General features: G+C 36.7%; 1 protein-coding gene across 1 annotated transcript in view; it reads right to left on the bottom strand.

Annotated features, from left to right (window-relative positions):
- Positions 1-27,754, bottom strand: part of SHB (SH2 domain containing adaptor protein B) — a 347,704-nt gene that overhangs the window by 101,216 nt on the left and 218,734 nt on the right. The window contains exon 4 of the mRNA XM_001363850.4: positions 1,986-2,157. Within this exon, the coding sequence (XP_001363887.2) occupies positions 1,986-2,157 (172 nt within the window). The remainder of the gene's footprint in view (positions 1-1,985; positions 2,158-27,754) is intronic.

Here is a 27,754-nt window from a genome sequence, read left to right as displayed (position 1 = left end):
TGTGCTGATGGGGAATCTATCAGTACTTCTAATTCAATCTATCCAGGACTTCACACTTCCTAAGATGTTAATGATTAGCTAGTATAATAAAATCTCTTTATATCCTCCTGATATCCTGAAGTACTGACATCCTTTTCTTCAGTGATTAGATCCTGGACTTTCTGTTTTATTTTATGCATTTAAAAAATATGACTCTCGGTGGTGGGGTCCACAGATTTTTTTTTAAAGAAACCCTTACATTCTGTCTTAGAATCAATATTGGGTATTGGTTCTAAGGCAGAAGACCCACAGATCTTAATAAGACTTCCATAGGGGTCAGTCTAAGATGTGAAAAGCCAAGAACTCTTGCTCTGAGGCATGAAGCTCCCATTTAGTGCTGGTTTCAGGCAAAGACCCAGCTGGGTGATGGGTGACCAATACAGCCCAAGAAGAGTGAGTAGCCCAAGGCTGGGACTGGGGATGCTGGTAGGGCTTCAGGAGTCCCCTATGAGCCTCTGGTCTCATTGAAGGGTAAATAAACCATGGAGTGATGTCTATGTGTACACAATATGACTTATTTCTGAGCTCTAAGCAACCAATCCACGGGTTCCTATGTCCTCTGGGCTATAACAGTCCCTCAGGGTAGACTGAGCACAGTGACAGTATCTGGCTCAGGGTGATGAGTCAGTTTTGGGCTAGGATTTCCACTGGGGAGCCTCCACACTGGAGTTGGAAGCCCCTCTTAGAGGCTTCTCCACCTTGGTCCGAAGACTGGGACTATACCCAGAAGCAGCAGGGAAGGGGGAGGCATGTGTGAGCAGGATGGGAATTGGAGTTCTTACTGGTGGTGTTTTATTGTTTACTGTTGGGTGTTAGTCTCCCTTTCTAGGAACATGTAGAACACTGGATAACAAAAAATTCTGGTTTTCAGTTGTCTAGAGCTTTTTGAAATATGAAGTTTTACTTTGCTTTAAGAAATTTCTTCCCAAGGAAATCCAGATGTATAGAATTAAGACATGGAGGAGAGTGACAACATAAAAAGGATCCAGGTAAATAAAATATACTGTGAAGTTATATATACCCAGCTGCCCTCTGTACAATATTCTTGATATCTCTAAGGTCCTTTCCAGCTCTAAATCTATGACCTCATAAACTTTTTTTGAGAATTATTAGAATGACGTTGTTCAATGGAATAAAAATCTACACATTTTTAGAACAAGCAGTAAGGAATGAGAATAGTTGTATGGTTCATTGTTTTTTCTTATTCTTCACCTATGATAAAAAGGATGTACTATATTAAAAATATTAAATGCTATATATTAAAACACAAAATATACAAGATATATAAAAGAGAATGTACTAGATGTAAAGAATATACAAATATATGAAAGATTACTTTATGTATAAAAATGGACTATAATTAAGACATTTTCCACCATATAAAGGATTTGTTTTGGTGAATCAGACAAGTGATTTCATTTATATAGGTGATTTCCATGGAGGAAACTCCCTGTCCTAATGGAGAACAGCCTCTGCTCTATAACTGAGGGATGGTATCAGAGTCTTGCCGAAGGCACTGAGAGGTTAAGCAACACTCCTGTGTGATATAACTTGGGTCTTCCAGGCTCAGAGGCCAGTTCTTTATATCTAACATGTCCTGATGCCTCTCACATAGTGGGTTAAATGAGAAAAAACTGGGTGAAGGCTATGATCAGGTAGGTAAATAACTGATCACATCTCACATTTGACCTCTGAATAATTATGACTAACTAAAAGTAAAAAGTGGGCTGCCTCAACTGGTGGTGGGATGTACTTCATGGGAGTTCTTCCAGAAAAGCTGGATGGACCACCATTCAGGTGGGCTTCTGACTGGACGTGATGGCTGTGGAGGTCCTGAAATTCTCAGAGTTGCATTGCAAACCCCACTGTGTCATTATATAATTCAGCAGTTAGGTTAAAAAGGTTATCAGAACTCGAGGATAAAGGGAATTCCTCTTTGAACTTACATTTGCTTTTCCAGTGGGACAGTAGGATCGACTCTTTCTCCCAATATCCCACAGAACTCTGGGCTTCCATGTTTGATAGGCTTGAAGCCTCCACCTGGGGCTCGGAGCTGTCGACGCCTGTCTCTGGAAGGTGAGGGGGAAGACTGCCTCTTCTCATTACCATTAAACTGAGCTGCAAGAGATAAAGATGAAAGAGTTATCAGAGACAGGAAGCAGCAGAAATAACATTTTTTTTAAAAAGTGCAAATGTCTGAAGATGGGACCAATTGGTTAAAAGGCTTTGAAAGTGAGTTGTATCACTTATAACTTTGGTAAGTTATAAATTCAGGTTTCTTCAAGTGATAAGGAATAATGTTTACTCCTTGTTGAATAATATTTAATGCTTTAAGTGAAGAAAAATTTCCCCAGTAAGATGTCCCACTGAGATAATTTTTCTAGCAGTAAAAATTGCAAAGCTAAAAATATTTTTGGCTTTTGAAGACTTGATAATCCAGATGCCCTGAAATCACACATGAGGCAACTGTTGGTTTTGCTTGTTTAAAATATTTAATGTGAGTGTAACTGGAATGAGGTGCTATTAAGATGACTAAATTACCATTTCTTCCATAATTCATTATGATTGATGGGTATTCAGTTTGGGCTAGGTACGTTTTATCCTCCTTCTTTCAATTATTATAAAAAGGTGAAATGTACTTTTGAAAATTGTCATGGTTGGGGCTTACACCTGAAATTAGGTAAGAACAGTTGCAGAATACCTATTTATCATCTGATATCAAATTTCATCATCTACATGCTAGTAATCACAGTTAAGGAATGAGTCATGTATTTGAGAACTTATGCCTGGCTTGGGATGCAAGAATAGTCCAATATTAAAGTCACACCAACCAGCTCTATATGCCATATTGGAACTGTTATGAATTTAGGAAAAGAATGATCAAGGGCTTTCCACTCACATGACATCCAGCCCATTGCTGAGAAGCTATAGATTTTTATTTTTAAGTTAAGATGATGGTTTGGATATGTTAAAGTGAAATTGATTCACTGCTCCCATCTGAGCAAAGTATACTGTAAAATTTAAAATTTAATCTCAAATAATAAAATATTATGTTTTAAGAGATTTATTAATGATCATTAGAAGTAAAGGAATAAAAAGGTAACAAAATAAAAAAACCATGTGCCCATGGCTAATCAACTTGTTCAAAACCCCCGCTTACCACCATGGCCACAACCCAAGAAGCAAAGAGAGACTGAGACGAGGAACCCCACTCAATAATATCCCCTACAGGATATTCCTGTCTACAGGAAGTAAGTGGGGTTCCAGGAAATTCAGTTTTTAGGGTAACAGATTTCTAAATATACATTCCTCCCTGAGGTCTCTGTGGAAGACTGGTCTCTCCAATGGATCTTATAAAACATAACCAACTTTTAAATTACAATAACTTGGGGATAAAAGGAAAAGAAAAAAACAACCAATGATCACTAGGTGTACTGACAAAAACCAATTAGGGGGTGGTCCCCTTTTGGCATGAGAGTGTACTTCCATAAGTGTTCAGCCCCCTTCAGTTCAATCAACCACACCCCAAAGTTCATTCTGGATCTTCTTGTGCAGTGTATGGTCTGTACAGGCAGCTTCATTATGCCTTCTCCAAACAGTTCACTTTCTGGATTCAGAGAGGTAGCATGTTTCTTATCCTGAAATTTCTCTCAAAAGAATTTAAACTTTGCACTCTAGAATAATAATATAATACCTTTGTTCAGCAGAATAAAATCAGTTACTTCCACCAAACTGGGATAAAGCTAATTAATAGGTGCTTCTTTCCTTTCACTGTTCTCAGGGACCCATTTCCTACTTTGAAATTAGTCTTAAAAACAAAACAAAACAAACCAAACTTTCTTAGTATCAACTGTAAGATAAAAGGGCAAGGGCTAGATGAACAGAGTTAAATAGTCACACAGTTAGAAAGTGTCTGAGGCCAGGTTTGATCTCAAGGTCCTCCCTGACTCCAGGCTTGATGCTCTATCCACTGTGCTACCCAGCTATCCCTGAAACCAGTCTTGATTTGAAAGTAAAGACTCCCTTAGGGAATTGTTAACATATTCCCCCTGGGAAAAAAAAAAAGCATCTTAAGAAAGCACATCAGAATTCTTATTACCACGACTTTAATGAGACACGGCAAGATCACAGCTATCTAGATACATATATCACAAGCACATCTTAAAGACAACCAAATAATGTGATAAGAAACTGGAACCCCATGAATGCCTCCAATTGTGGTACAAAGAGACCCCACTGGAAACCTCTGCAGGGTTCCTACTGTCTGTTGGGGACAGGTGCTAGCCACCATCCTAGCCTTAACCTTAAGGGTACACAAAGGGGAAGGGGATGACCTCCCTCACCACCAGCCAGGCTTATTGAATCTGTGAACTCTTGGCTTTTCTAGACTCCCCTGATGCTCCAAAAAGACACCATATACCCTTAGTAGTAATGGAAGAACCCTGAAGTAAGCACTCCAGCCACTATGCTAACATTAAAAAAACCCAGAGAAATAATGTATTTAATACTATAATAGCATTTATATAGGGCTAGATTTACAAGGACATCTAGGTAGCACCATGGATAGAGTGCTAACCCTGGAGTCAGGAAGACCTGTCTTCAAATAGGATCCCAGGCACTTATTAACTTTGTGACCCTGGGCAAGTCACTTCACTCTGTTTGCCTCAGTTTCCCCTTATATAAAATGAGCTGGAGGAGGAATGGCAAGTTGCTCCAGTAGCTTTGCCATGAAAATCCCAAATGGAGTTGGACAGGAACGAAATGACTGAATACCACCAGGATTTGCAAAGTGCTTCACATATGCTATCACATTTGTGTTTTGCAACAAAACAGAATTATTGTCCTCATATTACAAGTGAGAAAAATGAGGTGTTGAAAGTTACTTGTGTGTGGTTCTACAGCGAGTATCAGAGGCAGGACCATGGCTTTCATAAACATCAATTCTAACTAAATATGCCATCTAATTCCACTGCATGCTCAATAATGAAAAAATACACCTCCAAGTTCACAGGCTCTTATAGTTAAGAGCTGCAAAGGACCTTAAAAATTCCTGTAGCCTGACCCAACTCATTTTACAGATAAGGAAACTGAGGCACAAGGAGATGTAATTATTTGCCACAGGTCACACAGGTAATATATGGTAGAGGAACTGAACCCTGATCCTCTTCAATCCAGCACTCTTCCCACTGTCATTATGCAAGGGTTGGTTGCAATGTTTTCCATTCTTTTAAGTATTGTAATAAAAATGCAAACTTCTGTTTGAAAACCAAAATATCTTCACAACTCGTTTTGCTTTTTGGTTAATATTTGTGTGTCATCTACAGTTCTCCCCCAAAATACAGTTTATAGATAGGAAAACATTTCCTTTCATGATTTCAACACATGACACAAATGCTTCCTTCAAAAATTCAGAAATCTTAACAGGAGGGATTCTGCAAATGAACCAGGGCTAAAGGGTAGTTGCAAACTTGAAATAGCTATTATTTTTGTTTTTCTTTTTTAAAACCTTTACCTTCTGTCTCAGAATCATACTGTGTATTGGTTCCAAGGCAAAAGAGTGATAGACAATGTTGATTAAATGACTTGTCCAGGGTCACACAGCTAAGAAGTATTTGAATGCTGGACTCTAGGTCTGCCTCTCAGTCCACTGAGCCACCTAGCTGCTCCCAATTATTTTTGATAAGAATAAAACTGGGGTGGGAGAAGCAGCCACTCTAATATGGAAATATCCTGTCTGCCGGGGATAGATGAATGCTAATATACTAGCTTTGTGCCTAGAGCCCCTGAACAATATACTTAATTAGATACTGAAAACCATTTAACTTAACCCAGCAAAAATAAGCCCTCTAACATATTTTCCTGGATGTAACCATCATAGTAATATTGTGATGGTAATGCTGTATTTAAAAATCAGTACCCACATGAAATCCTTTGACAAAGAAGCATGTAGTTTAAATTTGAAGGCTCCTGCAGATTAATGTCTCAGCCAGGATGACATAAACATCTGGCTTGGAGATCCTGATTCATTAAAAAAAAAGGAAAAAGAATTTCAAGTGACTCTAGAAAGAGAAAAGTGTGTAACAAATAATCCCAGCTGCTGAAATGAGGCATCCAGTCAATCAACGGTAGTTGTTAAATATACTGGGGTCCTGGTATGGAGGATTATACTCTAATCACTGGGTAAGGTAGAGAAAGAAGCAAAATTCCTTCTAGGACACTCAGAATGGCACAATAGAGAAAGCAATTAGTTCTATGGGTCAGGAAACCTAGCCACTGGGTTAAGCACTTCATTGGGCCCTAGGCTTCTGATCTGAAAATAAGTGGGGGACAAGGCAGAATTTTTAGTTCCCCCACCTTCTATGATTAGATGACAAATAATACATTTTTTATTATAGTACAAGCATGAACTTTTGAAATCACAAATTTTATTTTATTATCATGCAAAACACACTTCCATACTGGTCATTGTTGTCAGAGCCCACTCATACATAACCAAACCCCCCAAATAAAACCATAAACACCCTGATGTGAAAGATGACTTCAACAGCTCTTTCTCTAGAGGTGGATAGCCTTCCCCCTCATAAGTCTTCGAGGATTATTGCAGATCATTGCATTGCTGAGAGTAGTCAAGTTGAAATCACAAATTTTAGACTCTGTAGTGTTCATTTTTGTCCCTAAGGAGGCTGCCAAACACAAAAATATATAGCAGGATAGGTGCCATCCTATTGCTCACATTTTTAAAAGTGATCATTCATATCATTTATTTCTCCTTTTTTGAATTACTGGAGGAAAAAATTCATCTCTAGAAACATACTCTAAATTACAAAATTACTCCAAGGATTTTTCTTTTCTTTTAAAAACTGTTATTGGTTTCTTTAATTTTATTTTTTCCTAAAATTTTAATTAATTAATTAAAACCCTCACCTTCCATCTTAGAATCAATACTATGTATTGGTTCCAAGGCAGAAGCGCAGTAAGGGCTAGGCATTGGGGGGTTAAGCAACTTGCTCAGGGTCACACAGCTAGGAAGTATCTGCCACCCAGCTGCCTCAGTTTCTTTAATTTTGAAAATCACTTACAATTCCCAATAGACAGCCCCTTTTGTTGACTGATCCAGACTCAGTTTCCTCATATGTCAAATGGGGATATTACTTGCCTCTGCCTTCTAGGGTTGTTCTAAGGATCAGCTATCATACATAAAGTGCTTTGTAAACTTAAAAGCATTATATACCTGCTAGCAATTATTGTTGTTGCTATTGTTTGCATTGTATGAATTGTTATATTGTATTATATTACTTGTTTCATATTTATTATATAATTATATTGTATAATAATAACAATATTGTTGTCATTGTTAAAAATATCCCTCCTTTCCTTCCTTCAGAGAGACATATACAAATAAAAGAGAGAAAAAAGAAACAGTTTAGCAAAACTAACCAACACTGAAGAAGTCTCCCATTATACGCAGTGTTTGTCACCATAACCTCCCACTCCTCCTCACTTATGCTGAAGAAGAGGGGAATTCCTTCTCTTCTCTTCTCTCTTCTTTGGGTGTTGACAAGCTTGGCCATTATACTTTTGAAGGATATAGTTTTGATTATTTAGTTGTTGTCCTTTCTAGTTATATTGGTGTAGTCATGTATATGTGCTTTCCCTGGTTGTTTACTTCGTTTTGTATCATTTATTGAAATCTTCCCATGCATCTCTACATTTACTTTTTTTCTTATTCATTTTTTTAAAAACATGGAGTAATGTTCTGTTATGTTCATGGACCCCAAAGAATTCTGCAGTATATAAGTTTGGCTCATATTTTCAAAGGGTTCTCTTGCATTTTAATTAATTCCAACTTTTTGGAGCCCAAGCTTTTTCATTTGCAAAATTAAGATTTGAAGAAGAGGATTTTTAAGGTACCTTCTAGCTTTAAATCTCGAGGGCCACAATTTACTTCCTCTAAGTCTCAATTTCCTCATTAATAAAATGAGAAGAAATGACTGCTAAGGTTCCTTTCAGTTCCAAAATTGTGGGATTTGTTAATCCTCCAAAGACCTCTTAGAACACTGACTAACAGAAATGAGATAATCCCTTATAATGAGGATATCTGGTCATCCTCCCAAGGGACGTGCCCACATCTTATTTACCAAGAAATCAGAGTCTGGTGAAGGTTAAATCTCAAGTAAAGACCAGCCCCTGGAGACAGGATAGCATGGTTTCTGGTTTACCTGTAAAAAATATTTAACAGGCAAAACTGCTAAATCACATAGCAAAGAACCTGGCAATTACAAGAAACTCAATTCAGAAAAGTTAACCATGTTGTTCACAGTAAAGGTGGCTGATATCGTTGTGGATGGATCACTGGGTTTGGAGACTGGGAGACCTGAGTTCAAATTTGACCTCAGATACTTGCTGCAAGATCCTAGGCATATTATTTCTTACCCTCTTGCTTGCCTCAGTTTTCTCAACTGAAAAATGGGTGAAAATAACGGCATCTGTCTTCTAGTTGTTGTTCAGTAGTGCCTGGCTCTTTGTGACTCTATTTGGGTCTTAAGTAGCCTCAAAATTTCCTTCTCTTTAAATCGAAGGAGTTAGATCACAGAGCCTCCCAACCTCCTTTCCAACTGTACGTGTAGGATCCTACAGACAAAACTCTCCAGAGATATTAGAATGGTTTGCCATTTCCTTTTCTAGCTCACTTTACAGATGAAAAAAATGAAGGCAAATGGGGTCAAGTGCCTTGTCCAGGGTCACACAACTAGGAAGTGTCTGAGGTCAAATTTGAACTCAGGACCTCCCATCTCTACGTCTGGCTCTCAATCCACTGAGCTACCCAGCTACCCCTGACTGACTGCTTCTAATCTTGATGTCATCCACATTTGGCAGAAGAAGATCAAGAAAGACATCAAATCAGTTATTTTTGATCCCTTGAGGCTAAAAGTTAAGACTAGGGAAGAAGGGCTTCTATCCAAAATTTAGATTATCTGCCAACTTAAAATTTCAAATTAAACCTATTGCCACAGTGTAGATCAGAAATAAATTATTTAAAATGGTCTGCAATTTTTAAAGGCTCTATACTTTTTAGTTATTTTTATTATTAACCATAGAAAATTAGGGTATTACTATACACAGACAGCAGGGTTCATTAATGAAGAAAACTTGATGGCCTGCTGCTTTTCTTCTTTAGAGTAAAATATCAGTCTTCAAAGCAGTTAAATGGGAAAAAATATCTAATAATGTCACAGACAATACTTTGATTCCCCACTGAATTAATTTATCCATTCATTTGCAACCATAATCGTATACCCATATATTTTAGAGAGAACAGGTGGAATTGAATGGCAAGCTTAATTAGGCAAATCATTTTCCCCTAAAATAAAAATATTCAAACTCCAATCTTAGTAATTCAGCAGTGAAAAAAGAAATCACAGAAGCTCTAAACACATAACAGTTTTCTTTCCTTCTAATTAAATTTCTCTTTAGTCTGCAGTTTAAAATGGCAATATTTTTAATTTAGTGATTTTCTGCAGAAGATAAAGATGTAAAAGAATTGTATTTAGGGAAAAACACACCACCCTCACGAGCCATTAAAATGGTAGAAATGAATTAATTTAACATGGAGGTGATTAAAAATTTAATCTGAATCCAACAAGACGTTAAGTTAAACCCAAATCACAGTATCACACTGGAATAACTTAGTGCTTTTCTTAGCTCAAACAACTCTGACCAGAAAATATGTGGCTACAATTCAGTGGAGAATATTATTGATTCTCTCCCGGTGTTGGCCATTTTATCTGTTGGGCTTGCCTCTCTCCTCTGACACTGCAACCACTCTGGTTCAGGTCTTTATTGCTTCATCACCCAAAAGACTCTGGTGACTTTTCCATCTGACTTTCAACTGAAATCCACATTGCCTTCCTCATTAGAATGTGTGCTACTTGAGAACAGGGACCTACTACTAAGTTTTAGTGCTTAGGACAATGGTTTGTGCATATAAGTGCTTAATGAATGTTTCGTTAATTTGTTAATCAATTTATCCTGGATTCTCCCAAATGCTAATACCTTCCCTTTGAGATTCTATCTCTAGCTCAGTTTGGGAGAACAATCCCAATATGGTGCTCCTGCCATTTACAAAGATGATCCAAGATGGGCTTCTGTTACGGAATTCCTTCTACTAATCTAGAGCAGTGAGAAGGGTCAGAAGGATGACAGACAAAGCAAATTCTTTAGAGTTTTGCTATATAGCATCTTGTTTACAGTTAGTCACTTTGTTTATATAATTGATGAGGCCAGTCCAAAGATAAAAGTCTTATGTCTTAGTCAACTGAGAACAAGAGTTCCAAAATGCAGGTTGGGGTTTGCAAGCACACTAAGATATCTATAATACTAGTATTTCAGTGATTTTCCATTTTCTTGTTTCCACACTCTTAAATCTATCCAGTACTAAATAAGAGCTGAGGGAAATGAAAGGAGGAATAGTTTAAGATATCAATTCTCTAACTTTTGGTTCTCAGGACCCCATTACACTATTAAAAACTGAGGACCCCCAAAAGCCTGTATTTATATGGATCGTATCTATCAATATTTACTATATTATAATAAAATCATTACATGTTAATATAAACATTTTCTTGTGAAAAATGTATTTTCCCAAACAAAAAGTTAGAACAATGAGTGTCACTGTTTCACATATTTTTGCAAAATTCTGTAATGTTTGGCTGAATTTTCATCTGTTTCTGCATTCAATTTGTTCTGATAAGTTGTTTTGGTTGAAATGTATGAAGAAAATCTGACCTCATAGAGAATAATAATAGCTAAGCTTATATAGCAATTACAATGTGCCAGGCAGGCACTGTGCTAAGTGCTATAAGATTATTATCTCATTTGACCCTGGTAGGGAAGTTATATTACTCTCCCCACTTAACAGAAGAGGAATCTGAGGTAAAAAGAGGTGAAGTGACTTGCCCAGGGTCACACAGCTAGGAAGTGTTTGAGGGTAGACCTGAAGTCAGGTCTTTCTGACTCCAGGCCTGACCCTTTATCCCTGGCATCATCTTCCTGTTCTTATGTAATTAAAAAAAAAACAGAGCAGTATTTCAAGAGGCAAAAAATGTCCTCGTATGATCAGAAAATTAATTTTGATCTCTTGGATCTCCTGAAGGGATCTTGGACCATTTTTTGAGAAGTTATAGTCTAAGACCTTAAAGGATGAATAAGCAGGCACACAAAAAACCTGCTGAGAAAGCCAGTTGTCTGAAGTCAGGGAAAGAGTACCAAGGTGTAGCCATATTATGTATATTATATGTCAGAGCTGCTTAATTAACTGCTCTACTGTTGATCTGCTTTTGTCTGTAGAGCACCAAGGACAACCACCGGAGCTCATACCAATTGCCCCTTACTGTGTGAGAAGTCAAGGAACATGGTGAAAGCTCAAAGCTTCAGCTGGTGAGTAACAGATAGTGAAGATTCACACTTTTCAGTCACAGAGAGATAGGTTGTGATGTTCAAACCTTGTATAAAAATGCTTTACTTTCTCTGACTGCGTCTTCTGCATATGCCAGGTATTACTGACTCATAAGACAGAATCCTTCTGGATGGAGAAGGATGCCAAAAAGACTGGCTCTAATTTTCTGTGTATAAAGAGCTATTTTATAGGCTCCTAAATAGAGTTGGTCTCTTCAGTCACTCACTTAGAATCTCAGACTAGTGGAAACACAAAATATTAGCATCCTGTTCACAAAGGGTGGTCAGAAACTCGAATGTTTTTCTCCAAAAGAATGAGAAAAATCAAGTTTCATATACTGATTGCTTTGGAGTTTATACTTTGACAACACTTAGCAAACTCAATGGCAGATCTGAACATCTCATCAATAATAAGGAGCCTGAAGGTGAAATATAAAGATAAAGAAAAATTAAATCTTTTAGGCTGTAAAATTTCTGCCATCTCAGGGAAACAAGATAAGCTGGGTTCTAGGTTTTTCTTCTAACCAATTAATTGTTGTGGGACATTGGACAAACTCAGTGCTCTTGCAATGGGAAGACTCTCCAACAGTCTATAAACTTAAGAAACAAAGAATTAAGCAGGTCTGAACAGCCAGAGGTGGGGATTGGAGGGAGTAGAGCAACAACCAAGGGAGATGGAAATCTTGGTAGAATGCACTTTCCTGCTCCAAATCTGAATGTCCTGACAGAAATTTACTAACACTAATATAGAAAGACCATTCATCTTATTTTTGTCAGATTTCTATTTTCTTTATGAATCACGTTTATTCTTTACATAAATAAAATGACCATTTTTACCATGCTGTTTTCAAAATTATTTCTATCATTGAACTAATTGGTCTTTGTTGGGACATCGATTATAGTAGCATGTTTCATCAATACATTTTTCTAAACTTATCTTCTTTACATATACTTAATTCATAACTGAGATTTAGTTTAAAAGTTAATAAATGTTACTCATCTTTAATATGGAATTAATGTAATTACACTCAAGGGTTGTTAACCTTTTCTTGTGTCATGAACTCTTTTGGAATACTGGTAAAACCTATGGATCCCTTCCCAGAATGTCTTTGGATGCATAAAAGAGAGTATTACAAAAGAAATTTATAACATTAAAACATTTAAGAAAAATTTCGTGAATCCCTAAGTTAAAGAATTCTTGCTCTAACTGCTTCTTTACTTATACCAAATATTTCAGAGATATTACATAACTTTAAACTTAGCATGAACAACAAGAGATATAAGTAAAAAATAACTAAATGAATAATAAAATATTCAGGAATTTGACCTGTTCCAGGGGAACACAGTTCCAGGGAAGAGAGGAGCACTTGGAATCTGTCATAATGAAGTAGAAACCCAAGTAAAATATTCAACCTTACAGTGAACATAGATCCCATGTAATTTATGAAAAATAGCTAAACATAAAATTTAAATCCAAAAATATTGAAATAACTATTACTTTCAACAGTGTTATAGAAAATACTGGCAGAGTCAAGATGGTAGAGTGGGGCAGCAACCCAGATAAACTCTGCCAACAGTTCCTTCTAAACAACTTTAGACAACTTAAGAAGTCAGTAAGAGAGTTCTGAAACAATGATGTAGGAGCTGGCCTGGTGCATGGCAGAAATACCAGCTGTGGCTGTTAGATATAGCAGTGGAAGTAGTAGCTTGTTGAATTCTCAACCCAGAGATGGTAAAGGGGTCAGACAACTGACGAGAAAGAGATTAGGAATGTGCTGGCACTGGGTATAGCTGGTGCTGAGTGGCAGTTCTATTGCCCATATATAGTTCTGAGTCATGGTTCCAGGGGAGAGAGGAGCACTTAGAATCTGTCATAAGGGAACAGAACACTCTTATCGGAATTAGTTAAATGAAGGAAGAATATATAAAAAACACTCAGTTGAGTATAGAAATCCATCTTACTCAATAAGGAAATAGGTAGGGAAGGGGAAAAAAGATATAGGGGGAGTGATAAAAAGTAGGCTGGATTAGGGGAAGCAGTGTTTAGACGCAGAACAGAGTTCTGAGGAGGGACAGGATAAAAAGAGAAATAAGGATAAGTAGAATTAAAAAGGATGGCGGGAAATGGAAATACACAGTAATCAAAACTGAATATGAATGGGATGAACTCACCCATAAAATGGAACCAGAGAGTTGAATGAATTAGAAAACAGAATCCAGTAATATGTTGTTTATGAAACATACTTGAAACAGAAAAATACATACAGAGTTAAAATAAAGGGCTGAAAGAGACTTTTAATATGCTTGAGTTGAAATAAAAAAGCCAAGGGGTAGCAATCATGATCTCAGTCAAAGTAAAAGCAAAAACAGACATACAAGATAATCAGGCAAACTACATTTTACTAAAAGATACCATAAATAATGAAGGAACTTAAAACTTTTTAGAGCATATTTCTCTGATAAAAGCCTCATATCTCAAACATATGGGGAACTGAATCAATTTTATAAAAAATAATAGGCATTCCACAATTGATAAATGGTCAAAGAATAAGAACAGACAGCTTTCAAAAGAAGAAATCAAATTTATCTATAGTCATATGAAAAAAATGCTCTGAATCACTATTGATCAGAGAAAGGAAAATTAAAACAACTCTGAAGTACTAAGTCCTATATATCAGAAATGATTGTTGCTGAGGGAAAATAGGTACACTAATAAACTGTTGGTAGAATAGGGAACTATTCAATCATTCTGGAAAACATGTTGAAACTATTCCCAAAGGGCTATAAGACTGCATACCCTTTGACCCAGGAATACCACTACTAGGTCTGTATTCCAAAGGGATAAAAGAAAAAGGAAAAAGATCTATTGTACAAAAACATTTATTGCAGTTCTTTTTGTGGAAGCAAAGAATTGGATATGGAAGGGATGCTCATTGTTTGATAATAGCTGAACAAGTTGTAGCACATGACTGTTGATAGAGTACTATTGTACTATAAGAAATGATGAAGGGAAGAATATAGGAAAGACCTATAAGAACTGATGTAAAGTAAAGTGAGGAGAACCAGGAAACCATTGTGTAACAGCAATGTTTAATGATGATTAACCATGAAAGATTTTGTTTCTCTGAACAATACAATGATCTAAGATAATTCAAAAGAATTCATGCTGAAAAAGAGTAATCCACCTCCAGAAAGAACTGATGAACTCTGAGAGCAAAATGAAGCATAATTTTCCTGCCTTCTTTATTAATTTTGCTTTGTTTTTGGAGATATGGCTAATATAGAAATATATTTTGCATGATTTGGCATGTATAATTGATACATTGTTTGCTTTTTCAGTGGTGTGGGAAGGGGTTAGAGAAAGGAAGATGATTTGGAATTAAAATTTTAAAAAGAAATGATAATAAAAAAACAAATTTTATATATGTAACACAGATATGTGTGAATGTATATGAAAATTGTGTGACATCCATAAAATATTATTTTATATAACTATATAACATATATAAATATATAACAATAACAAAATATTTTAAAAATAATAATTGAGTATACAAAAATATACAATGCAAAAAACTATAATGATTAGTAAAAAGATAGAGAAATGTGGGGAAGAAATATGCATATTTCACATATAAGCTTTAAAAATATTGTGAATAAGTTTCATAAAATGTTTTTAAAACTTTATACATTAATATATATTTAGAGACACTTCTATTACATTTACACACTCAAATTAAATTAGGCAGTAGTTTGGGTAATTCAAGGAAGCTCTAGATTATATATTATATATATATATATTTGTGTGAGCATAAATGTATATAAAATATGATGATTATATATATTATGTAAAGGGAGAAATGCCTATATAGCCATTCTAAAAAAAACAACCTAATATTTCTATTGATATTTCAGCATTAGGACAGTGAAGAACTAATACCACAATATAATGTAGTTGTAGGAATATACAACTAGAAGCCAGGAATTCAGGTTTTAATTTCCATCTCTCCAATACTCTCTGTACCTTAGTTTCTTTATCAGTAAAACAGGGATAATACTTAAATGCCTTAAAATTTTGATCTAATACTATAACACAGAAAACACCAAATGGATGAAGAATGACTATTACATAGACCAGTGGTTCCCACTGCGGGATTAATAAAAACTTTGGGAGTTTGTGGTATTGGTCCAATGAGTTCACACTAAAAATTCTTTAATGCTGCCTTAAATAATGAATGATTACAGAATAGTGTAAGTAGTATATTAAATTACTCTGAGGTTTTACAACTTTTTTTTATTGTTGTTTTTGTTGTTAAAGGGGGAGGAATGAAAAAAGTTGAAGACCATTGACCAAGTTTATGACATATATCTGAATGGGAAACTTGTTGGTTTATTGGTATAGCTATCTTGGATAAACTTCAGATGGAGAGTGAATGGGGCCTAGGATGGAATAATAATAATAAAATTGATTGGGATGCTTTTCAGAAATGAATAGCCTGCCCAGCAATCCCAAACTGCTCCCTGAATTAAAAATCCATTTTGTAAAAGGCAACATTATTCAAGTGATAAAATTGGGAGCAGTGAATCACAGAACATCACAATCTCTAAAGGATCAAAACAGAAGGTGACTCAGAAAGAGGTGGGCAAGTCATATAGAAAAAGTGAAGATCAAGGGATGAACAGACAAAGTACTGTCCTGGCACTCAGGTAATATTCAAAGACTAGAGAAAGGCCACCAGCATGCTAGTTGGTCTTTGAGGGATTTGTAAGAGTACATGGAAAGCAAACATGTGGGAAAAGGCATGAAGTTTGTGATCTATACTGTTGGAGGGACTATATCATAGGCACTGTTGAGATCCATTGAAATGATAAAGAACAGTTACACTAATTACTCTGAGAGACGTGTGAGGAAAGCTATTTGTAAATTTTAAAGCTTTATAAAGCATCTGAATCTCAGTTAAAATTAGCTTACTTTAAAAAATAAAATAAAATTGTAAAAGCTTAGTTGATTCAAACTGATTAAAGAAAAAAGCTCATCAAAGGCTATATATAAAATGAAAATTAAATATTTCCCCCCTTTTTTAATTGGAAAATTTTATAAAGGAAGTAAACGGTCTTGACATTTAACAAAGAAAACCACTGCAGATGTCTAAATCTATTAAAGTTTTTTCACATGTGGGGGGGGGTACAAAAACTATATGTGGGAAAACTGTGAATCTTATACCTGTAGCAATTCTGCCAGAGGGAATTCATTATTTTAGGGTTAAATATGCAGAAGGTCCTATTTAATTCATATTGAAGGCGGAAAAAGGCAATTCTCCCATTTGGTGCTCTTGATTGGTTCAACTGACTTCCAAAAGCAAATCATTTGTAATCTCTCCATGATGGAACTCTGCGGCTAACAAATACTCTGAATTGTTCCATTAGACCATAGGCTTACTATTTAAACTTTTTTTTCAACCACCCAGATTTCTTGGTGGTAAAAACTCCCAAACCTTCTTTTAGCCACAGAGAGGTAGACATTCTACAAGAAATCATATCTTACTGGTGGAGATGGAGGAGGGGAAAAGTAATAGGATAATTCGGAGGCTCTCTCTTCCCTGATCTTATTCTCACTCATGATCATCCCTGCTCCTATTTTCCTCTCTTCTAGCTCTAATTTTGTTAGGGTTTAACACACTCTCCAGAGAAACTTCTGAGTCATAGATCATACCTTCCACCTGTAGTATATTAATCTCTACCTCCATTAACACTGGCCTTTTCATATGTATAATTACAAGATTCATTAATCTTTCTTTAGCCTTGGCTCAGTCTTTCAAGATCAAAAGCTCATTCACCTGGGTCTCTAATTGCCTAATAAGCATGGACAATTTATTTTCATTCTCCTTTTCTTGGCAATGCAGCTTTTCCAAAGCTGTCAATGAGAGCCAAGGAATATTTTTATTTTTCCCATCAAATTCTTCAAGCATTCATTGTGCCAAACCCACAGGGTGAATGGGAAGGCACTTTAAATGTTCCATGCTGTGTCTTTCCAAATGTTCACTATCTGAAGGCATGTTTCTGAGTGCATAACATACATCTTTATATTTGAAGGGAAAAGGAGAAAGAAAAATAGGACCATGACCCCTTTTAGTTCTCTCACACTGAAAACATTAATGGGTAGCATGTTGGTATAGGAAGAGCACTGGATAGAGTTGGAAGATCAGGTTTGAGTCTTGGCTCTGTCCCTAATTTGCTGCATGACATGGAACAAATTATCACCACCTCTGTAGGAATGGGTCTTCCTCACCTTTAAAATGAGGGGTCTGGACCAGATGATGCATGAAATCCCCTTTTGCACTAATATTTTAGACTTTTTGTCTACAGGCAAGGAAGGCTATTAAAAAGTAACTGGTAAAGAAATCAAAACTATTAATAAGCACATGAAAAAGTGTTCTAGATCTCTTATAATCAGAGAGATGCAAATCAAAACAACTCCCAGGTATCACCTCACACCTAGCAGATTGGCCAACATGACAGCAAAGGAAAGTAATGAATGCTGGAGGGGATGTGGCAAAGTGGGGACATTAATGCATTGCTGGTGGAGCTGTGAATTGATCCAACCATTCAGGAGGGCAATTTGGAACTATGACCAAAGGGCACTAAAACACAGTCAGCCCTTTGATTAAGCCATAGCACTGCTGGGTTTGTACCCCAAAGAGATAATAAGGAAAAAGACTTGTACAAGAATATTCATAGCTGCGCTCTTTGTGGTGGCCAAAAATTGGAAAATGAGGGGATGCCCTTCGATTGGGGAATGGCTGAACAAATTGTGGTATCTGTTGGTGATGGAATACTATTGGGCTAAATGGAATAATAAAGTGGAGGAATTCCATGTGAACTGGAACAACCTCCAGGAAGTGATGCAGAGTGAGAGGAGCAGAACCAGGAGAACATTGTACACAGAGACAGACACATTGTGGTACAAGAGAACGTAATGGACTTCTCCAGTAATGGCTTTACAATGTCCCTGAACAACCTGCAGCGATCCACGAGGAAAAAAAAAAACAAAAACAACTATCCTCAAGCAGAGGACAAACTGAGGGAGTGAAAACACCGAGGAAAAGCAACTGCTTGAATACAGAGGTTGAAGGGACATGATCGAGGAGAGAAGCTAAATGAGCGCCCTAATGCAAATACCAACAACAAGGAAATGGGTTCAGAGCAAGGACACATGTGATACCCAGACGAATTGTGTGTCAGCTAGGGAAGGGGTGGGGGTGGGGGTGGAAAAGAAAACGATCTATTTCCAAAATGAACAATGTATGAAAATGATCAAATAAAATAATGTTTTAAAAACTAAAAAAAAAAATGTAACTGGTTCAAGCAATATAAACACTGTGGGTAAATACAGATAATTTCTTTTGAATTCTACATGTGCTTCTAAGGTGAATTCCAGGAATTCATACGAACGTAAGTTAAGAGATTTCAACATAAAACCTGTTAGAGTTATATGCTTTGCTATTTTTGCACTTAACAATTATTTCCATGAGTACAGAAAGACACAAATGTATCCCACAGATACGCAATACAGGAAATGACAAAACTCCTTAGTTTTTCATCTGCACATCATCTGCACATCCAAATTTAGCAGACTGGCTGTTTTGATATCGAAGTTGAATTACATCATTCAAGGAACTGGGTGTATTTAGCTAAGTGTATATTTGTGAGACTAAATTTCTTTATTTGGAAGTGATAGGACACAGAAGATGATAATAAACAAAACACAATTCCCCTTTATTTGGACAAACATGCAATTCATTAGTGGCTTGCCTCGTCCATTTAGTTTGCGGATGGCTTTTATGATATTTTATCCGTTGTCTTTGCCTGCTAGTTATTCATGACTATTTCCTGTGTTCATCCTTAGAATATCCACTGGCATTTAAACTGAATAAATCTCTTTCATGAGCCAGTTAGCATAAAATTGGGAAAACTCATATTATTTTTTATTATTTGGCAAGTGGAATGGTAAACAATGACAACAAAGATGGTATGACTGAAACAAATTCATGAGAGGAAATCATTTAACAAGTCCAACCTTTTATCATATGGCTGCAAGCCATAGAACACTACAGTCTGTGATGAACTGAAAATGATAATACCCAGAGGGCAATGGAGAGGCACATGGTGGCCACACATAAGGAAATAGGAAGAACAACAATAGAAAATGATATCATTAAGGAAATGCAGGAATGAAAAAAAATGAGCTAGCCATGTGGTAAGTTGAGAGGGATAAACAATGAACAGTCTATGGGCACCATTGGTGTATCCTTGAGATGTCAGGAGAGAATAAGGAAGACCCCCTATAAGATGTGCTAGGAATGTCCTTGTAGCCAATCAATGGCATCAACATAGTTTTGGATTACTTCTGGATTTTATTTATCCACATCTAATCTGCTTCACCCTGGCTACATCAGGAGGTAACCATCATGCCATTACTGAGAGAATGAAAAATCAAATATTATTTTTAGAAAGCCAACTAAATATAAAAACATATTTTCTTTCAACAATCTATTCTTTATAATCTGTGGAAGTTATATCCATAGTCTATCAATGTCTCTAGGCAGATATAGTTAAGTCCAAGTGGATTCACCTGAGAGGTTATTTGAATAAGAAAATAAGATCACTTTTGCCCTCTATTATTTGCTCTGATGGTGGCAAAAGGAAATAGTTCATTTGTCAAAAAGATAGCAAATGTGACCTTTGCAGGTCTAATTTTCATTTTCAGCAAGTACCTTGTTTATTCCCACTTCAAATAGATCCACAGGCTCATTTTTTTCTGCTTTGGTTATTAGTTCTACCATTGTTTAAAAAAATTACCAATGGACAGTCCATTCTCGTTTGCCCCAGAATCTGAGAGCATTACTAAAGCCAATAGTGTGGTGGAAAGTATCAAAATCTTTATTGATGAGGTATTTCAGGCTCAGAGAAATCAAGACACTATCTTGGGGTCACATTATGAACAATTAGGGACAATGAATTGACTACCAATTAAACTACAACCATCATGCTTTAGGTACAAATGGTGGGTCATAATTATTTTTCTCTTAAAAGAATTGGGTTGTGTGGTATAGGAGAGAGAGTTCTTTTTTTCCCTTTCACCCTTACCTTCTCTCTCAGTATCAATTCTAAGACAAAAGGGTGGCAAGGGCTAGGCAATTGGGGTTAAGTCCCTTGCCCATGGTCACACAGTTTAGAAAGAGTCTGAGGATAGATTTGAACCCAGGTGCACCCGACTCCATTCCTGAAGGTCATTCCACTATACTACTTAGTTTTCCCAAAGATATAGAGTTCTAAACCTGCTACTGGCCACTAGTTTTGGCCACTGGTAATGTCACCGAATTTCTCTCAAGATCAGTTATTCACATCTATAAAAGAGGCATAAGAACAAAGTAGGGTTGTTATAAAGCTCAGATACTCTCTGGTGTTCTGCTCCTTCCCCCAACCTTAGGGGAAGATAATTTACTCAGCAGTAGAATGAGTCCTGGGACAAGAACATGCCTCATTATTCTAATAACCAGCCTGGCACCAAAGACTCCAAAGTCTTGGCCATCATTAGGCTGGACCAGGACATGTGCTGTGCTGTATGCATAGCCCACACCCACTTCCTTTTTACTTCTTTCTCAGGGATTCTTGTACCTGAGAAGAGAATCACAACTTGTTTCCCACTGGTTCAACTCAGAATCTCAGTGATTGAGTCATAGGCTACTAAGGCTGAATTTCCATTCCTCACAAGCACTCCTTGCTATCTCGAACCCATCCAGGTCAGCCCCATCCCTCCAGAATTCCTACTCCACTCTTCTCTAACCTTTGGATTTGCCTTCTGGCATGCAGGTTCTATTTCAATAAACTGTCCTCATATTAGACCCATGCCTTATTCCTGATTTTGCATATGTTTTGTCTTAACTTAAATGTGTGCATATTGTTTTCACCCAACAGAATATAAACCCTTTTAGGAAAAGGGTTGTTTCAGGAAAACATTGTGCACCGTAACAGTAATATTGTAGAATGAACAACAGTGATAAACTTAGCTATTATGGGCAAAAGCAATGATCCAGGACAATTCTGAAGGACTTCTGACAAAGAATGCTTTCCACCTCCAGAGAAAGAACTGTTGGAGTTGGGATGCAGAGGAAAGCAGATCATTTTTCAATTGTTTATTTGGGTTTCTGTGTGTGGGTTTGGTTTTATGATTCCTCACTTACAAAAATGAACAATATGGAAATATATTTGGTATTATAGTACATGTATAGCCCAGAATGAATCTCCTGTTAGCATGGGGAAGAGGAAGGGAAGGGAGAGAGGGACGGAGGGAGAAGAGTTGAACAAATAACTTGGGAAAACTTGTGTGGAAATTTGTTATTACATGTAATTGATTTTATATATATGTGTGTGTGTGTGTGTGTGTGTGTGTGTGTGTGTGTGTATACACACACACACACAGTATATGTAAAAGAATGCAAGAAAAGGGTTGTTTTAGTCCTGGTACATGGCCTAGTACAGAGCAGCTACTTATAAAATGAAGGATAAACTTCACAGTACTAGATAAATATCAGCTTTTATTATTCATTTGAAAACTGCTAAAGTGGTGGAAAGACGACCTAAGGAGCATTTAGTCATTTTGAAAGGGCTGCCTGTATGCATTTAGACCACTGACTATTAGAGCAAAGGTCAAAATCAACAGAAATTGGGATAAACATGAGAAGACAGTGTTTGCAATTATCACAGCTCCAAACTGAACTATTCAAGCTGGCTATTGACCCTGAAAAATGAGAAAAGGATAAATGTAAGAATGCACTGACTCTGATCATCACTATTCCTTACAGCATTTTAATTGATATAACATATTTACCACAACCAAAGAAGCACAGAAATTGCTTCAGCTCACATATGCTATCTTCTTGTCATGCACAGAGATATGGCAGTCAAGGATAACTATCGGCTTCTGGTATACACATTTACAAGACATTACAGGGGACTTGCTGCTTAGTTGTTTTCAGTCAGATCCAACTGTTCGTGACATCCCTTTCTTGGTTTTCTCGGCAAAGATACTGGAGTGGTTTGTCATTTTTTTCTCCAGCTCATTTTCAAGATGAGGAAATTGAGGTAAATGGGATGGAGTAACTTGCCTATGGTCACATAGCTAGTGTCGGAGGCCAGATGTGAACTCAGGTCTTCCTGACTCCAGATGTGGCATTCAGTGCATTGTGCTAATTAGCTGTCCTATTTCAAGGGACAGCAGACCATTTTTAGCAATAATGAAGTAGGAAAAAAATAATAGAAGGGAAAAATGAGGCTGCAGGTTTGCTGGGTAATCCAACGAAGTGAGATCATTTCTAGCTAAAGCTTAAAAAAACAACAACAACAACAAATAGAAAGAAAATGTAATAGATAAGCCAAGATTTCTGCGGCATTTTTTCCTGGTAATTATGAATGCACTCACTGCATTTTGAATTTATCATCTCAGTATTTGATGTCTTATATGAGAAGGCAAAAATGGCACTAAAGAAGATGATATCCTCTTCTGTTTGGACCAGACTAAGAATATCCAGAAGAAATCTTTGCTGAATGAGTCAAAACGATTTTTAAAGTACCAAGAAATCAATTTTCATGAAATCTCAAATGGGGTGGACACTAAACTACTTAGAGAAAAAAGAAACCAGATGAAATTTTGTGTGTGTATGCACACATAGACATATATACATGCTTACCAATTACATGTAATTACAAATTTATAGACAAGTTTTCCCAAGTTATATGACTGAACTTATCTCCCTCCCTCCCTTCCCTTCCCTTCCCCCTCCTGGTGCAGGCAGGTGATTAGATGTGGGTTATACACATATAATCATTCAGAATACATTTCCATATTGCTCATTTATGTAAGTGAATAATCTTCCTAAACCCCTGTCAAGATAACTGGAGTAATTTAAAGTTCCCAAGACATTCCTGATTTTGTTAAACTAAGTATCTTCATTGTTACAAACAGGAAAGAGCTAAATCCAATCTTCACATCCCCAACACAAACCCAAATAAACAAATGAAAAATTGTATGCCTCAGATGAAATTATTTTAAAAGAAAAAAGACTAAAAAACCATCACCAACTGCTGACACAAGCCTACTTTATTATTTTAGTGATTTCACTTTTTACTATGCAAGAGATGACATTTTTTCCCACCTAACCACAGGATGGAAAGGAGAATAGAGCATGAATAAGGCGGGCTGAAGTATTAGTAGCTTTCTGATGAAAAGGGGAATGGAAAAGCATCTAGACCTAGTCCCGTGCCCCACCGTGATCTCCGACATAAAGAGACAAAGGTAATCCCTTCAGTATAACTATGGGCGCTGTGGCACCCATTAGGGTAAGGAGTGTGATTGAAGAGTTAAGGAATGAGAGAATACAAGAAAAAAAAGTATACTACCAGAGATATCAAGAGGAAATGACTCAATAATAGCCCCTGCTTAAGCATCAGAGAGGAAAACAGAAAGAATGAGTCAAACTGAGATATCAAAGTATATTTAGGAAATATCATATGAAGGAAAGTAAACCTATAGTGCCTAATTCTGTAGACTCCAGAGGGATCAATGAAAAAAGAAACCCCAGAATTATTAAGAGAAATAAAATTCACAAAAGAAATTAGAAATGAATGGAGGAATAAGAAATATATATGTACATATATATATGCATGCTGAGGGTATCATATTAGAGTACAAGTTTCTTTAGAGCTGGGTCTGTGTTTTTTTTAACCTTTCTTTGTACCTTCAATTAGAGCAGTGTCTGGAACATAATAGCATTTAATAAATGCTTGCTGATTGACAGATATATGAGAAGATAATGGATGGACTTTTATAGACTATTTTCAATGGCAGATTGCACTTTTATAGTTGTATAATTGATGGAAAGGTGCAAAGATTATAACATTCTGCTGTGTCAACTGTTTGTTGATTACTTAAAAAAATTATAAATAAAATCTTATTCAGTAGAGCATGACATAACATATTAAAAGCTCTCCTCCAACAAGGTGACTTCCATGTATCTGCTTTAGATTATATGAATTTCTTGAGATGCACCCACAAAGATAACATTGTTAATGGATTCTCTGATGATCAAAATTAAGTGATGCATAAAACAGGAAACATACTCTTTTATTTGCCAATGTTACTGTGGCTATACCACACTGAGTTAAAAAAGAAGAGAAGCTCTCCTGTAAGGTCCTCTAGGTGTGCCTGTCTATGGATGGCAGTATTCTGATTATATTAAACCCTCTGTTGTGAAATTCATGCCCACTGAAAAGGGATGAATTCCATAATTCATTCAGGAAAAACCATGTGCATGAAGAATACCTGTTGAAAGAGAGCCAGGTCTGGAGAAAGGAGGTCCTGGGTTCAAATGCAGGCTCAGACACTTTCTAGCTATGTGATTCTAGGCATGTCATGTAACCCCTATTACCTAACCCCTATCACTATTTTGCTTTGGAACTGACATATAATATTGATTCTAGGACAGAAGGTAAGGGTTAAAAAATGGAATACCTATGCAGAAAATGTGACATATATTTGGATAACAACCCATTGAATTACTTGATATTTATCCATCTATCATGCATGAGAGGACAGAAAGAAGAGGAAGAGAGAGACACACACAGAGAGACAGAGAGAAAGACAGACACACACACACAGAGAAGGAAAAAGAGAGAGATGGAGACAGAGACAGTCAGAGGCAGAGAGAAAGACAGAGAGACACAGAGCCAGAGGGAGAAAGAACGAGAGGAGAGAGAGATGTGGGAAGGGTGGGAGAGGGAGAAAGACTACATGGCAGAAGGTAGCAAGCTGGAGAGAGTGCCAGCTTAAGACAACCTGAATTAAAATCTGGTAGTGTATACTTGCTATGTGAAGCTGGGCAAGTCACTAAACTGTGTTTGCCTAAGATTTTACGTCTGTCAAATAAGCTGAAGAAAGAAATGGCAAATGACTCCAGTACCTCTGCCAATAAAATCCCAAATGGGGTCACAACTGATAAAAAAAAAAAACCAAAAAAACCCACCAAACCATGTATATTCTAACAACAATGTATATTCTAACACTTCTTAAAGCAAAAAGAATGACATGGAATATGGGTGCCCATGGAAGGGAAATGTGGAAATATCATGGTATATCACAGACAGAGAGCTAGAAGGTATTTCAAAAGCCATCTATTCCAATTCTCATGTCTGCCTAGGTAATTAGATGCAGAGACTATTTTGAACCCCAAACCTTTGAGGATCAAGACCCTGTTCTCTTCCCTGAATCATGCTACTGCTCATGAATACAATATGAATGTTACAAAATATTGTCATAAGAAATGATAAATAAAAACTCAGCAAAACTTGGGAATTACACAAACTGATGCAGACCACAATAATGTAAATGAAAACAATATTGAAAAAACTTTAGATCTTGTGCCTTCAAAGGTTTGAGAGTTGACCATGTATGCCACTTCATTGCAGAGAGATGGTGGACTACAGAATTGGAATGAGGAATGCATTTATAGATGTGGCCAAAGCATTTATTTGTTTTCCTTGACTTTTCCTATTTGTTACTAGGGAGAATCTCTTTGGGACTTGATTCTGATATATAAAAAAGGAAAAGAACAATTTTCTCTAGGCCTTAGCTTCTTTATGTATAAATAAGGGAGTTAGATAAGCTGATTTATTCTCATCCTAAAATCCTATAATTACCTTGAGGAAACTGTAGAGTGATCTGCTGAGCTTTATTCTGAAAATCATTTGTAAAAGATATTAAAAACCTTACATTTTATTTCAATTGTTGCTTAAACAAAATTTTTCTCTTCCTGAATTATAATCCTAAACCTCAGAGAGAGGTCCTTGGGGAAAGTCTACATGGCCCATGAAAACTGAGAACAACTTGGAACACTTTTAGTAGTAGCCAATATTTAATTTGTTTTCCAAATAAAAAATGGAGGCACATTTTAGGTTTAAAATACAGAACAGTTTATCCCCCCCAAAAAGCCAGTTTTTAAGAGTTCCCCAAACTGGACAGACAGCCCACAAATTCCCTTTGGGTTGGCCACATTCAGAAATAAAACAGTATTACTAGGATATCATGTATATACAATGAATTTTGGGTTTAAAAGTGTGCCTCAGTTTTTTCATCTGTAAAATGATGGGAGTTGGACTGAATGGCTCCATCTAGCTCTCAATCTCTGATCCTAGGATTAGACACCTTTCACAAGTTATATAAAGAAAACTCAGAACTGACAGCAAAGAAAGAGCAGAAAATTTCAGTGATATCATGAGATTCACTTTAAAGAACTCAGCCTAGGGCTCAATCTAGGACATGAGCAGCTTTTTGGAGAGTTTCTTTTCAGTGACTTGCCCACAGCTGGGTGTGCATCCCTTCCTTTTTCAGGGAGACTGATGGGCTCACACAAAAAGCTAAGTTCCATGCTTTGGCTGCCTTTTCTAAGTGAATGGAAGTGAATTTAAGAACCCACCTGGAAACGGGGGTCTGTGGCTATGACCAAGCAATTTGTTTCTACAAAAGCTTCAATGGGAGTTTCAAAATTGGATAGAAACAGATGCTCTCCTGTCTAAAATACAGAATTCCTGCTGGTGGAAGGGTAGGTGGCGTGCAAGGCTGATTAAACTTACAATATCCTTCTGTTCCCATTGAGATCCTATATTGTTTCCCTCTGTAAGCTGTGTGGGTTGCTGGGCTGTGAAATCAGATCCTCAGGATCTGCTCCTCTGCTGCTGGGACTCATCAAAAACCAAATGTTCCTAATGTTTTCTGGCATTGGGGGAATTTTAGCCAATGACTGAACACTCATGCTGTTGGACAGAGAAAACGTGCTACTGGTCAAGACTCTTTTGAGAGTCTAAAATGTTTCTCGCTTGCTACATCCTGAAAGCCTAATTGAGGGAGCAAATAACAGTAGCAAAATTTGAAGAGAAAGAATGAGTCACAGCACCAAAAAAACCACATTTTACAATATGTAAGACTTGTAAAAGTGTTGACGTAGAATTCTATTTAGGTTGTTTTAGTGCACTGATTCATCGAATGTGGGTTCTAGTTTTTCAGGAGGTATTTGCAATACAGAACTCAAAGACCACAAATGTGGAATGGATGCTTCCAGTGGAGAATGCAAGGCGTTTACACTAACAAATGTCCTATAGAAATTCAAAGCAAAAAAATGATGATAATGACAATAATTGAGATTTATTC

The sequence above is a fragment of the Monodelphis domestica genome, chromosome 7 (genome assembly GCF_027887165.1).
Source record: "Monodelphis domestica isolate mMonDom1 chromosome 7, mMonDom1.pri, whole genome shotgun sequence".
Classification (NCBI taxonomy): Eukaryota; Metazoa; Chordata; class Mammalia; order Didelphimorphia; family Didelphidae; genus Monodelphis; species Monodelphis domestica.
Note: the sequence above shows the minus strand (reverse complement) of the source record. Positions and strands in the feature narration are given on the sequence as shown.